Raw genomic sequence first — 14,240 nt, forward strand, 5'->3', positions numbered from 1 at the left:
AATCTTGGGCGCCCTTCTAGGTAAAGAGTACCGAATGTACAACTGTCATGGTCTGTAGAGACCTACATGTTCTTAGATTCTAGATTTATATTGTTTGGACTTCTTATCTTATTTGCTATTTTCACCCTTATCTGTACTTGAACCTTGCTGTAACAATTGTAAATTTCTCCATTGTGAGACGAATAAAGGAATTCTATCTATCTATCCCACCATATAACCAAATTTTGCATTATTCAGTGTGCCATAATGTGAATTTTTGCTCAATCTGGATGCCATAACGTGAATTTTGACTCATTCCGTGTGATTTTTTACTTATTCTATGTGGCATAATGTGAATTTTGGCTCCTGTCATGTGTCCCCCTATTCCTTTACTCCTGTCACATCTCCCCCTATTCCTTAGCTCCTCTCATGTCTCCCCCTGCTCCTCCTCTCACGTCTCCCCTGTTCCTCTCCTCCTCTCACGTCTCCCCCTGTTCCTCTCTTCCTCTCACCTCTCCCCGTTCCTCTCCTCCTCTCACGTCTCCCCCTTTTTCTCTCCTCCTCACATGTCTTCCCCTGTTTCTCGCCTCCTCACATGTCTCCCCCTGTATCTCTCCTCCTCACATGTCTCCCCCTGTTCCTCTCGTCCTCTCACGTCTCCCACTGCTCTTCCTCTCACTTTCACATTTCTCCCTGTTTCTTCACCTTTCACCTCTCCCCCAGTTTAGTCCTGGAGTGTGTGGTACAAGGTGGCAGGGGGCTCTTGCTTTTGATAAGGGCTTCCCCTGCCTTCTCCTCATTAAACGATTCCACCTCTTTCATTGACTCCACCGCTTTTGCAGGGCTGCTTTTAGAAATTTCCTGGGCTGGTTTTTCATCCCAATCCTCCCCTGGTCATCCTGCAGGCTGCCAAGATCTCCCAGTGCTGCTATCGAGGAGGTGCATGTGTCCCTTGGCACTGCCCTGTAACACTAGGATCCAGCACCTGCTGATCCCTGTCAGCACTGACAATGCGGACAGATCGGGCGCGGAGCGGGCAGTGAGTACAAATATATGATTCCCTGCTTTAGAAAGTGAGCCACTGCTCTCCCCACTATCTTGTCCCTGCCCCCTATTTACCGGCACTCTTACCTCCTTCCTGACCTCACTGATGTCCCCTCGTCCTGGTCTTGTCATATCACTGCTGTCCTTCTTGTCATGTCTCTGTCCTCGTTGGGCACCTCTGCCCTATCCTCACTGTCATGTCCCTGTCCCCTCTTTCCTGTTGCTGCCATTCCTCTCTCCTGTCTCTATCTTCTATGTCCCTATCTGGCACTGTGGGCATATCTGGTACTGTCTGGCACTGTGGGGGCATATGGCTGGCACTGTGGGGGCATATGGCTGGCACTGTGTAGGCATATCTGGCACTGTGTAGGCATATCTGGCACTGTGGAGCATACCTGCCACTGGGGGCATATCTGGCATTGTGTGGGCATGTGTGGCACTGGGGGGCATATGTCTGGCACTGTGGGGGCATATCTGGCACTGTGGGGGCATATGTGTGGCACTGTGGGGGCATATGTGTGGCACTGTGGGGGCATATGTGTGGCACTGTGGGGGCATATATGTGTGGCACTGTGGGGGTAAATGATATCTGGCACTGTGGGGGCACAAGCCCAAACATAAATGTTTTGTCATGCAGCCACCCCACTAGTGTTATATGACCACGCCCCCTAACCACGCCCATTTTTCATTGCTCTTGGCACAGTACCACTTAGACATTTTTTCTACTTGCACCGCACAGGTGAAAGAATACACAGGATATAACAAAGAGATACTTTTGCTGTATGCACAGGTGTAACAATAAACAGGAATTAACACAGAGATAATCGGACTGCCGCCACTAATGTGGGACACCGGACCACCTCTGACACAGATGGAGGACTGCAGACTGCCACATCATCCGATACAGAAAACCAGACCACCATCTACTCTTGAACCTCCTGCAATTCATAGCCAAGAATCAACCCCCCCCCCCCCCCCTTACTCCACCACTGCCATCGATGCCAGCTCAGCTGCTGACAGTGACAGGTCAGACCAGCTGGCAAATGATGGGGAAGTAGTAGGCGGATACTGCTACTCAGTGTGTCAGTGTCTGCCTACTTATCATTCAGTTGGGGAAAAGTCCCTATACACCTGTCTAGAAAATTCAAACAGGTTTGATCTTTCCTAACTAGCTGGCATGAATGGTTTTTTTTTATGTTTTTCACCGCTTTTCAGCATGAGGGAGCAAACGGCTGATAATCATTGTCTCCCACACACTAGACAGATTATTTTACCAACCAGCCAACTAGTTGACTGGTTAGAACAATATTGTTCTGGTGTATGGCCAGCATTAGCCTTTACCACCGCTGATGGGAGGCTATTCCACTTATCCACTACCCTTTCTGTGAAGTCATTTTTCCTTAAAACATGAATGTATATGTCCTGTTACCTTGTTTGCTTGGATGAGGAAGCAGTCTATAAAATCTCGTGGGGAGTCTGGATTCAGTGTGTTTCTGTGATAATTAATTTGCTCCTTGACAAAAGATTTCAAAAGTTCACAATCTTCAAAGATCTTCTGATGAGGGCCAGGCAAATAGTTCATTATACTCTCAAATATAGTGTATGTCTGTGAAAGTAAAATATGTTAGTATTGAAACAGTCCCCCAGGATTTTAGTTACACTTACAACTTTAATTAGTTGTGCAACTAATAATGTATATTATTTTCTCACTGCTGTACCAGATGTCTTGAATGGACAAATCATGATGAAAAAGGCCATAATAAAAAAAAATTGTAATTCACATTTGCTGGACCCCTTCAAGAATCTCGGGCCCAGTTAATTAGTATCAGCTTACCCCCTCTTGGCGCCACTGTATGAGAGAGGCTAATAGAACTTTACATTGTGGATTGTAAATGCATAGAATAGTTTTGTGTGCCCCTAATGCTTATAATAATATCCCAAAATAAAAAAACAACAAGAGACCCACATGTTTGGGGATTTTAGATGCATTTCAGAAAATCCTTGTAGCAGGTAGGACCAGTGAAAATGCCTACACATGGGTGAGATTTGCTGAGCACTCTCACCAATGATCACTCAGAATGTTCAGCAAGATCGCTTAGCACACAGCGATGTGTCAATGCTATGTGCTGAGCAATCTGTCAGGGTCAGTGTTCTTTGGCTAGAAAACTGGCCCTGGCCAGCGATATTACTATATTTATCCATCATGCTGGATATTAATCGCTGGGCGATAGTGACGCGTCGGGCCGCACATTGCTATTGCTATGGTCCCTAGACATGGAGCGATGTAGTGGCATTTTCTAAGTGATCTAATTAGATCTCTTAGAAAATGCAATCGAATCGCCCCGTGCCATAAAGCAACTCTACATTCTAGGCAACACTTCAACCCATCGCCCCCAAACCTCTCACTGCCACCAATACCAATTTTCTAGACTCTCAAATGAAAGAGCGGAGGTGGCGTCTTAGACAACAATAAGGATGTCTTCCTCATAGACATCCTTAATTTTGTTATAGGGTGACTCAGTGGTGCCCTCCCTGACCCTGGTGCCCTGAGCTAATGGTAGATCCAGCCCTGGTAGCTAGAAAATTACTCCCAAAGTGGAAACAGTAGAATATCACCATTTATAAAGTTTCCATGAGTAGGTATCATGGTATAGTTACCAATCATATTTGATTAATAAAGAACAAGTAGATGTAACACGTTGTTTGCATGCAGAGTCAGACTGGCCATCTGGCACTTATCTAGCCACACAGTAGAGCTCCTTATAAACGTACACCCCAATAGAACAGTTTATACATGTTACACCACAGTAGAGCATCATATACATTTTATGCTGCTGCATCTATTGCCTCCAAGTTCCTCCTGCTTGCCCAGGGGCAAACGCAGGATTTTCAGAAGGGGGTTTCCAGAGAGGGGCGGAGCAAAGCACGGAGACGGACATTTAGGTGACCCAGTATATGCCGGGTCAGTTAAAGTATTATAGATAAACCAAATGTATATAAATAATAATAATATATAAATATATATATATATATATATATATATATATATATATATATATATATATATATAACAGCAGTGTAGACCCCTGGGCATAGCAATGTATTGGGGCCCCTACCTATCCTCCAGTGGTAGGGGTGGGGGGTGGCTTTGATGTCCCGTGGGTGGTAGGGGGTATTATATCAATCGCTCAGCATGTAGGGCCTGGATCAGTAATTTCCGCTAATTACACCTTTACTGCACAGATAGTGGAAGATGAGGTGGGAGAAGGGGGCATTGGGCTGAATGAAGGGGCCCTGATACATAACTTCCAGGGTGGTAGAGGATGTTTAATATGCAGAGACGGGGTGTATAGTGGAATGGGATTTTTATTCATAATTTTCTGGTGGGAGGACAGCTTGCTTGACTGAAGATATCTCCAGTTCCCAGAAATAGATTTCTTAGATTTTAATGGAATTAAAAACTAGAGAATCCCACCTACCAAATGGTACTAGGGGATCAGAGTTCAGGAGGCAGAGCAATCTGCCAATGAGTATATCAAACTACATACCAGGTGTGTGGAGCTGGAGCAGTAACCAGCTGCTGGAAGGCTGATATCTCTGGTTCTGGGCATAGTAGGACACGATGCTAGTGTCCATCAAAGGGGGAGAGTCCCAGCTTTTGGAATATACCCTCAGAAAAACTCTAAGTCAGAAAGAAACTGAAATATCTGACTGGGAAGAGCAATTAACAGGCTTGGATGGGGACCACTACTTTGAAGTCAGATATCTCCGGTTCCCCAGGGCCGATTTTTAAAATTCTTGTACCCATGGAAAGAGGGGACCCTCAGCTTTCAGACTAGGGTCCTTAGATTCCTAGGGAGGCTTCTGGGTATTCAGAAACCCCCCCTGTGTGCGCTACTTTTGCCTGCAACACTAAACTGCCTGGTTGCAGACTGTGGATCGCAACCAGTCATGGAAAGGCAGCAGCCGGTGGCATTTTGAATTGTGCACTGGCTGCAGGCCATTCACAGTGCACAGATCAGCAGCCGATCAGGAGCAACCACAGCAGCATTAGAATAGAGTAAGGATAGGTTACAATAGAATAGTACATTTGCATAGCAGCCTTTGGAGCCAATGACACATCCACCAGTCTATTTTACTTTTGCAGTGACTTATGTTGAAAATATAAAGGAACTGACCATTCCTAGAGGTCCTCGTATAAAGTTAAGTAAATTATTTATAGTGTTCAGGAGCATCAATGATATATTTTCTTCATAGCCCCAGCGCCTACCAAACACCACCAAGTTTACAACATTGTTTACAGCACGTGCAAGAACCAGTTTAGGGTTGAATGCTTCACCTGTAGATACAAAAAATACAGTCCGTGATTACAATCAAGTTTTAATTTATAATAATTTTTTAAAAATTATATATATATCTATATAGATATATATAGATATATATATATATAATTGAAAATACCATCTATATTCACATGGATATTGTTACATGGTTACATAGTAGTTAAGGCTGAATAAAGACTTGTGTCCAGCGAGTTCAACCTTGTTTAGCGAGTATGATCTATTAGCTTCATCCCTTGTTATACGCTGTGTATTCTGATATCTTTAAAGACAGATTATGATTACTGTTTGTACCCCTGGATGTTTTTAACCAATAGATGTTTGTCCAACCTTATTTTAAACATATTTATTGTGTCTGCCGACAGGAAGAGAGTTACATAGTTTGGCTGCCCTGACCGTAAAAAAATGTTTCCTTCTAAGCAGAGGCGTAGGGAGGGCGGAGCCACCGGAGCTCCTGCTCCGGGCGCCAATTGGTTGGCTGGCGCCGCCGGCCCGCCCCCCCCCTCCGCAAATGGTCCCTGCTACTAGTGTGGCGGGTACGCCCGGGGCGGGCAGCGCCGGCGGCTGCCCTGCCCGGCGCCTGCCTCCCCTCCTGCCCAGGCTGCTCGCCCGGTCCCCGCCGCCAAGCGTCACGGGCGGTGAGGCCGGGCGGCGGGCTGACAGTCACCACGGCTGCCTGTGAATTGCTGCTGCTGCTGCTGCTCGGTCTGGCTTCCGGGCAGCGCAGGCAGCCAGCGTAGCAGCACTAGTGTGTGTGAGTGACAACAATGTCACACTCCTCCCAGCGACTCTGACCCCCTCCCTCCTCCCTGGCTACAGCAGCGTCATCACCAGCCTTCCCAAGCGCTGGCTGTAGCCTGGAGAAGGTGTGTTGCTGGCTGCCGCCCGTGTGATAATCAGTTATTCAAGGTGGATAGATTTTTTTTTTTTACAGCTAAACGTTCTTAAAATAAGCATAGTAAGCTTGTCTTTTTGTTGGTTTTGTGGAGCCCGGGGTGGGGGGGGGGGGTGGGTGGGTTAGTGAATCTCTGGCTTCTGCTGCTGCCCTGGCCTGCTGTGCTGTATATATCTTTATTTCTGCTGTATATATATTTATCTATCTTTATTAATTTATCTTTATTTACAGCTGTCAGCATGTTATATATAGCGCAGCAGCTTCCTTTACAGTGTCTTAGCGCAGCAGATTCCGTTACAGTGTCTTATACAGCGCAGCAGATTCCATTAGTGTCTTATACAGCACAGCAGATTCCGTTACAGCGTCTTATATAGCGCAGCAGATTCCGTTACAGCGTCTTATATAGCGCAGCAGATTCCGTTACAGCGACTTATATAGCGCAGTGTGTGCGAAATATGTCCTTGCTCCGGGCGCCATGGCACCTAGCTACACCGCTGCTTCTAAGGCAGTGTTTTCCAACCACTGTGCCGTGGCACACTAGTGTGCCTTGAGCTGTTCTCAAGTGTGCCCCCAGATTTAGAGATGCCCAAACTAGTTTACAGCCACCACCAGTTCAAGTGTTATTTACTAGTCTCTTCTTTTCATTTAAAGGGCCAATGTATTTTATTTGTGTAACCTGTGGGGACCAGTGTGATTGTTTTTTATATGGGGGGCAATAGGTTTGTTTTTTTCCTGTGGGGGCCAATGGTTTTGCCCTGTGGGGATCTCATGGTGTGCCTTGGCAATTTTAAAATCTTATTTAGTGTGCCACAAGGTAAAAAGGTTGGAAATCACTGTTCTAAGGGAACGAAATCTTCTTTAATCTAAACTCATGCCCACGTGTCTGCCCAAATGTCCTAGAGTCCTTCCTTACAGAAAAAAGGGCGCCTGACAGTTTCTTGGCCCCTGATATATTTGTACATGTTAAGCATGTCCCCCCTTAAAGTATCCTCTCTAGCGTAAACAATCCCAATTTGTTCAATCTACCCTCATAGCTTAAATTCTCTATCCCCTTTATTAGCTTTGTTGCTCTTTGGATTTTTTCCAGGTCTATGATGTTCTCTTTATAGTGCAGGGCCCAGAATAGCTCTCCATATTCTAGATGCAGTCTAACCAATGCTTTGTACAGTGGCATAATTACTTTTGAGTTCCTAGTCTCCAAGCCCCTTATACATGCTAGCCGCGAATGTACTGACTACGCTGGCTGCGGGAACATGACGCTGATACTGACAGGGACGCTGACTACACTGACTACGCTGGCTGCCGGAACACAACGCTGATACTGACAGGTACGCTGACTATGCTGGCCACGGGAACACTACGCTGATTCTGACAGGGACACTACGCTAACTACGTAACGGGCACCGTGATAATACACAAGTACCAATTATTTTTACGTTAGGTTACTGAATAAAAGTTAATTTATCTTGAATTACTATACATCTGAGTGCCCTACAAAGAGTCCTCTTTTCTCCTGTTTTTTTTTTTCCTGATTATATCAGACTCAGGGGAGCACCACCAACTGTAACTTCCCTTTCCATATTTTGGATAACACTTGTAATTAGTTGGTACAAGGCTAATCAAGCCACAACCTGCCACACTTGGGGAAGTCATTCTTGTTTTGGCCCATGCGTGGTGGGTTAACCTTGTGCGGAATTCCTGCAATATAAATACTTCTACTTACATAAAAAGCCATCACTCACCGACATATCTCTTTGCTTATCTCAAAATATATCTACACCCGGGTTGGGATCATTTGGTCTACAGCATGATGGTCGACAGTCATTAGGTCGACACCATTAGGTCAACATGGGAAAAGGTCGACATGGTTCTAGAGCGAAAGGTCATTAGTTCGACAGGTCATTAGTTCGACAATGTCTATGTCACTAGTCAAAAGGTCGACATGGGGTTTTTCACTGTTTTTTTACCTGAATGTCAGCACAGTCGACATGGACACAGTTTCAAGTGCACCGCATCCCCACGCATTGCTCGCTGCGCTTGCGATGTATCGGGCACACTATTTTATTCTCCCACCACGCCCTAGTGGATGGTATGGCATGAAATACCGCCTGTCTGCACATGTCAGTTTAAAAAACAATGAAAAAGCCCATGTCGACCTGTTGACTGTCGACCTAGACATTGTCAAACTACTTGTAACCGGATAGAATACTCCAGACTGCTGGTTAGCATTTGGGACGGTAACTGGATTGGATTGAGTCCGGCTGCTGCAGATTAATGTCCCATTCTCACTGCCGCAAAAACCCAGGTATTTGCCAGGGCAAGCAGTAATTTCCCGTGTCCTGTCTCAGTGTGAAAGAGTCGTTGTGAAATTCCCGGGTGTTATGCCCTGGGAATTAGACACGGGTTTTTTGCAGGGTTTTTCCTGGGTAATACACAGGTGTATGGCAGTGTGAACAGCACAGACCCGGGTTTTTCTCACAAAATGCAAAAAAGCAAGTTCATTGGGGGATGTAATCATGTGATATGTGACAGCCAGCCAATAAAAGCTGTTTTTTAAACAGCCAATCACAGCAATTTGGACAAATTTCCCAACACCCAATCAAATTCCACACACTTGTTGGAAGGCAGACCATGGAAAGCAGTGTGAAAGGGGCAGACACCGGAAATTCCCGGGTCTGAGGTGCAGTATGAAGGGGATCTGTTGAGCTGTGAAGCTCTCTGCCCCCCACAAAATCTGGCAAGAAAAAGGGATTTTGCAGGGGCGGCAATGAGAACGCAGCATTAGAGTCATGTACAGGGGCGGCGTGGCTTCACCGGATTCGTGAGCAGACATGCCTGGGGAGAGCTCCGCAAGTATCCTGCTTCAAACTCCTGCACCAGGGACTGTTGTGCCCTTGCACCTCTCCGCTTACCCTCTGGTGCCTGTCCTGCACTCCTGTATCGCTCCTGGGCTCTGACCTCCAATAAAGTAAGTGGGGACAGTGTAATTTAACTTTCCAGAGGCTGCATAATTAACTCCTGGCTCACATAGCTGCACCTGCCCTTTGATCCTGCTACGCCTCCTTTTTTTTGGATTAGCCTGGCTTACGGACTCTTTATATCTTATACCTCTGACCTGTTTTATGTTAACTACCACTAATACTATGGCTGATCCTATACGGCTGCTGCTGGAGGCAATTGAAGCTTCTACTTGCTACTCTTGATAGTGTACTCTCTGTGCTTATACATCCTGTGCCCATGCCTTGTACACAGCCTGAGTCTCCGAATCTCTTAGATATATATTGCCAGAGGGAGAAGTATTTTGTAAATCCGGATTCCGGTACCGTTATTCCTTTTGCTTCATCCTGTCATAATGGCATGTCGCCTACTGTCCCTGAAGGTATTCTGCTTCCCATTGGATGGCCTTGTCCAGTCATTTACTATGTGACTCATCCAGAACATTCTATGCTACCTGACTCTGAGTGTCCTTGGAATCCTGTTCTTACATGCTCGCATAAAGCTGCGCTACAACCTCCTCAATTTGTCCTGCCCGCAGCTGTATGGCCCCTTACTTTGTTTTATTTTTATTTTCCTGGATATGCTTTTGCGTACCTTCGTGTGATTGGATCTACGGATTCACCCTGCCATTTGGAGATCTCTCCTGATAATTATGCCACTGTTTCACCTCCTGTCATTGAGGTCTCTCCACGACTCTGTTTTACAGATCCGGTTCCAGTATTGAAGCTTCAAAACCCCCTGCTCTTACGATCTTTCTACCGATCTACTTATTCCTGGTTGACCGGGACACTCCTGGAACTTTTGCCACAATTCTGGCGGATCATCCATGTCTGCTTTTGGATTTACAGGGGTGGGGCTGTTATTTATGTATATGTGACTCTACGGGCTAGACAGGCTTGGCCAGATTAATGCTTTTGCGCACATACCCTCTGTTCTGGCTCCCTGTATATTACTCATCTCTTAGTCATTTTGACATTGCCTTATTGTTTTCTGTTTATGTTGTAACTCTATAGCCTTGATATCTGGCCGGTTTAATAGATAAAGGTGACTAAGTTTAGTCAGAATAAAGATAATGCTCTGTATTGTTTTTAGTCAGCACTGATTTTCCTATATCTGAGGTCTGTATGTTTTTATGGGGGAAGAGACAATACTTTTATATTCCTGTTTTCCTTTATATTGTTACATACACATGCACTCTTCTATATCCTGCTTATGGGAGCTTTACTTATATATGTAGGCCTATACAGTACTATTTATGTGCAATGTTTGTCTTTCCTTTTATGTTGGTGATGGAGAAACGGAAGCACTGGGCAATGTATTTAAAATAGAATACACAAAAGTCTTTTGTGTATTCTATTTTTAATACATTGCCCAGTCGGTCCATACGGTAGATATCCTCCAGCTGGGTGGGTGGGTGGATGGGGTAATTCTCAATATAGTATAGTGTAGTTTGTTAGTGGGTTAGCTGGGTAAAACGGGAGAGATAGGTTAGGCTTTTTGTTTTGGCTAGATTAGCTACCTAGCTAAGGGCCACTAACTTGCCTTACCCTATAATCCATAGTAGTTAGAGGGGTAGGGGTAGTTTTTTTCTGGGATCCAGGTATGCCTAAAGTTGGAGGTGGGTTGTACAGGATGGGGGGTTCTGTGGTAGGGTTGCTTTGGGGTTTATGGGGAGGTATTTTGTTTTATGTTAGACACGCCGATACTAATAGCCATTTTGGTATTTCATTCTACTCATTATACGGCCATTTTGCTGGGAATTTCTGTTAAGTGTTTATAAATATCCTATTACGATAAGACATCATGTGCATTTCTGTCTCAATATGTTGGACATTTACCCGAATGGCGCCTGTGGGTATTTCTGCTCTACAACTCCTGCAGGAAATGAGGTCCTTGAAATATACTTACTTTTCGCTACTTATGCTGTATTGTTGTTACTTGATGCACAATTATTATTATTATTATAATTTTATTTATAAGGCGCCACAAGTGTTTTGCAGCGCCATACAAAGGAACAATACAGGGAGACAAAGCTTGGCATAACATTGAATAAATAACAAGAATACAGTACAAATAAAGAGCGCCACAGTTCAATACACATTACAGCTTGGATATAAGTAGTGAGGACTCAATCAACATACAACTAGAGGCTGGATGCCAATGATGGAGATGAGTATGCGGACAAAGATGGTCACTGAGTGTTGGAGTATAGGAGAGCTGTAAGAGACATGTGAAGAGAAGAGGGCTTTGACAACAGGAGGGAAGAGGGCCCTGCTCGGAGGAACTTACAATCTAGTAGGAAGGGGAGACAGGCAGATTACAAGAGGTGCAAGCAAGTGGGTGGAGGTTAGATAGCAGGATGTAAACAGGCAAGGGGTCGGAGAACCATCTGGTTTATGCAGTGGGAAGGGTATGCTTTGATGAATAGGTGAGTTTTCAGTGCCCGTTTGAAGCTTTGCAAGGTCGGGGAGAGTCTAATGGAGCGAGGGAGTGCGTTCCACTGAAGGGGTGCAGCACGGGCAAAGTCCTGTACTCTAGCATGGGAAGCAGTGATCAGGGTGGAGATGTTTATGTGTCGACGTGTCTGCCTGTTTGGGCTTTATTTTTTAAATCAATAAAAACGACTGAATAAAAAAAATAAAAAAGAGTCATGTACAGGGGAAATCTCGAGAGAGGTCGGTAGCTCTCGTGAGATTTCCCCTGCACTTGACTCCCTGCAAAGCTGCCAGGCGTGCCACACAGACCGGCTACGGGAGCCGTATATGGCCCGTGGGCCGGAGGTTCCCAACCGCTGCGGTAGACAGTTGACTGGAAACAGTAACTGGGGAGGCTGGAGTCAAGTTATTGTTCTCAACAAGGCTGCGTCTATGACGGAGTTTTGAAGGAAACTATGGCATAGACAAAATGGGCTTGACTACTAGGAAAGAAGACAAAGAGCAGAGCACTGTGGAGAGCTGCATCAAAAATCAGCATGCAGCTAAGGTCAGCACTGAAGAGCGGTAGCACAAAACAAGCCTTATGCAGACCCTGGCACCGCCTTGGAGTGATGTGCAGGCATACAGAAAGTGGACCACAGTGTCAGCCTGGAGAGACACCACAGAGGTTAATAGACCATGTTAATGCTCTGGGTTGTGACTCTTACCACTTGTATCTTCTATGGCCTTCAGAAGGTACTGAGCCTCCTCTTGTACTCTATGTTCCATGGATCGTTTCCCCATTCCAAAGTTCCTTAATGTGGTCAAAGCAAATCGTCTCATTTGTTCCCAACGTTTACTATTCGTGGTGACAATACCTAATCATAACAAAAACCATAAACAATTATAGAAAACTGCATTATATGAAAAGAAGGTAAATGATGACAAACAGTAAATGCAATACATCGGCCTGTCATTTACCAAATTCCCTGATGCAGCATGAACTGCTGATCAGAACTGCTGATCGGAACTGCTGCTCAGCAGCCATCTACGACTGGCGATCCATCTTTGAATTGTGCAAATTTTTATGTGATAAATCTTCGATTTACAAATCCTAACCATTTTCAGTCAGGATTAGGGAATCAAGATTTTTCAGATTCCTCAAACCAAATAAGTAATTGTAAATTTGGACAACCCATTACAGGTGTATGGACGCCTTTGGTTACTGTACAACTAAAGATTATGTAGTGAAGTTGCTGACGGATGGAATACCGATTGACAGAATCCCCACAACCAAATGCTGATGCGCAATATACCGACATATACACATCACAGACAATTGAAATACCGACACCTTCAAAATAATCGACACACAAAACATAGACAGGAAGACAACACCGACACAACCACAAAGCCGACAGACAAAATAATGGCACCAATAATATTGAATACAGTTTTTCATGATTTCTATCTCAAAACTAACTTGTTCTTACTTTACCCAGTGGGCATAGGAGAATATAATAGTGTATCAAGTACAGCGAGCCTCCGAGCCCGAAGCATGGTGAGCACGTTTAACTGGCTCGGTAGTATAACAAGTTTGGCATTATCATCATGTCGGTAGATAGCTGTCCAATCCTTTGTCTATGAAGTCAGGTAATATACTGTATAATCAATGGACTGTTTCAGATGAAGACACAGACCAGGGTTACATCCAGTGATGTAGGGAACAGTGTTCTTATGTAGATTATGAGGCATAAATGTACTAAAGTGTGAGTTTATAGATGTCTAAAATAAATGTCGGATTATAGCTATTGTACTCAAGAAGGTGCTAGATCAATGAAAAGTAGAACTGATTGGTTGCAATTGTCAACATCTCTCACTTCTAAACACTCACACTTTAGTAAAATTACCCCTAACTGTCTGTGCTTTCTAACTTTTGTATTTGAGAGAGCAGTATTGCTACATAAAGCCCCTTGATGATAATGTAATAGGATATTACGGGAAACGGTCATTGGGTCACCAGCATGTTGGTTGACACCATTAGGTCGACATGCATTTAGGTCAGCATGCAGGAAGGTCGACATGACTATAGGTCGACATGGGTTAGGTTGACACAAACATTAGCTCGAAAGTCAAAAGTTCCACATGGGTTTTCACATTTTTTGAGCCAACATGTGCCGACAGGTGGTATTTCATGCCCTACCATCCACTAGGGCGTGGTGGTAGAATAAAATAGTGTGCCCGGCCCGAAGCATGCGAGAGGACGCGGTGCTACGCTTCAGTGTCCATGTTGACTGTGTCGACATTCGGGACAAAAAAAATGTGAAAAACGCCATGTTGACCTTTTGACTGTCGACTTACCCCAATGTCGACCGAATTATTGTGTCGACCTAATAACCCTGTCGACCTAACACATGTCGACCTAAATACATGTCGACCAACATGCTGGTGATGTAATGATCCGTACCTGATATTACATCTTGTGAGAAGATTTGGGAAAGTCATTATCATATATGAATACAGTCTGTAACAATATGTTTGATTATAGTATGTTACATGAAGTTTCAGTTA

At 44.7% G+C, this 14,240-nt stretch overlaps 1 protein-coding gene across 2 annotated transcripts in view; it reads right to left on the reverse strand.

Annotated features, from left to right (window-relative positions):
- LOC146008963 (cytochrome P450 2C20-like) overlaps window positions 1-14,240 on the reverse strand; it is a 111,162-nt gene that overhangs the window by 47,379 nt on the left and 49,543 nt on the right. The window contains exons 4-6 of one of the 2 annotated variants that reach the window (XM_083148842.1): window positions 12,398-12,547; window positions 5,202-5,362; window positions 2,453-2,629 (exon numbers count right to left, since the gene is read on the reverse strand). In XM_083148842.1, the coding sequence (XP_083004968.1) occupies window positions 2,453-2,629; window positions 5,202-5,362; window positions 12,398-12,547 (488 nt within the window). The remainder of the gene's footprint in view (window positions 1-2,452; window positions 2,630-5,201; window positions 5,363-12,397; window positions 12,548-14,240) is intronic. The other variant, XM_083148843.1, reaches the window with a different exon arrangement.

Source organism: Crinia signifera, chromosome 6, assembly GCF_055691185.1.
Source record: "Crinia signifera chromosome 6, ASM5569118v1, whole genome shotgun sequence".
NCBI classification, from domain to species: Eukaryota; Metazoa; Chordata; class Amphibia; order Anura; family Myobatrachidae; genus Crinia; species Crinia signifera.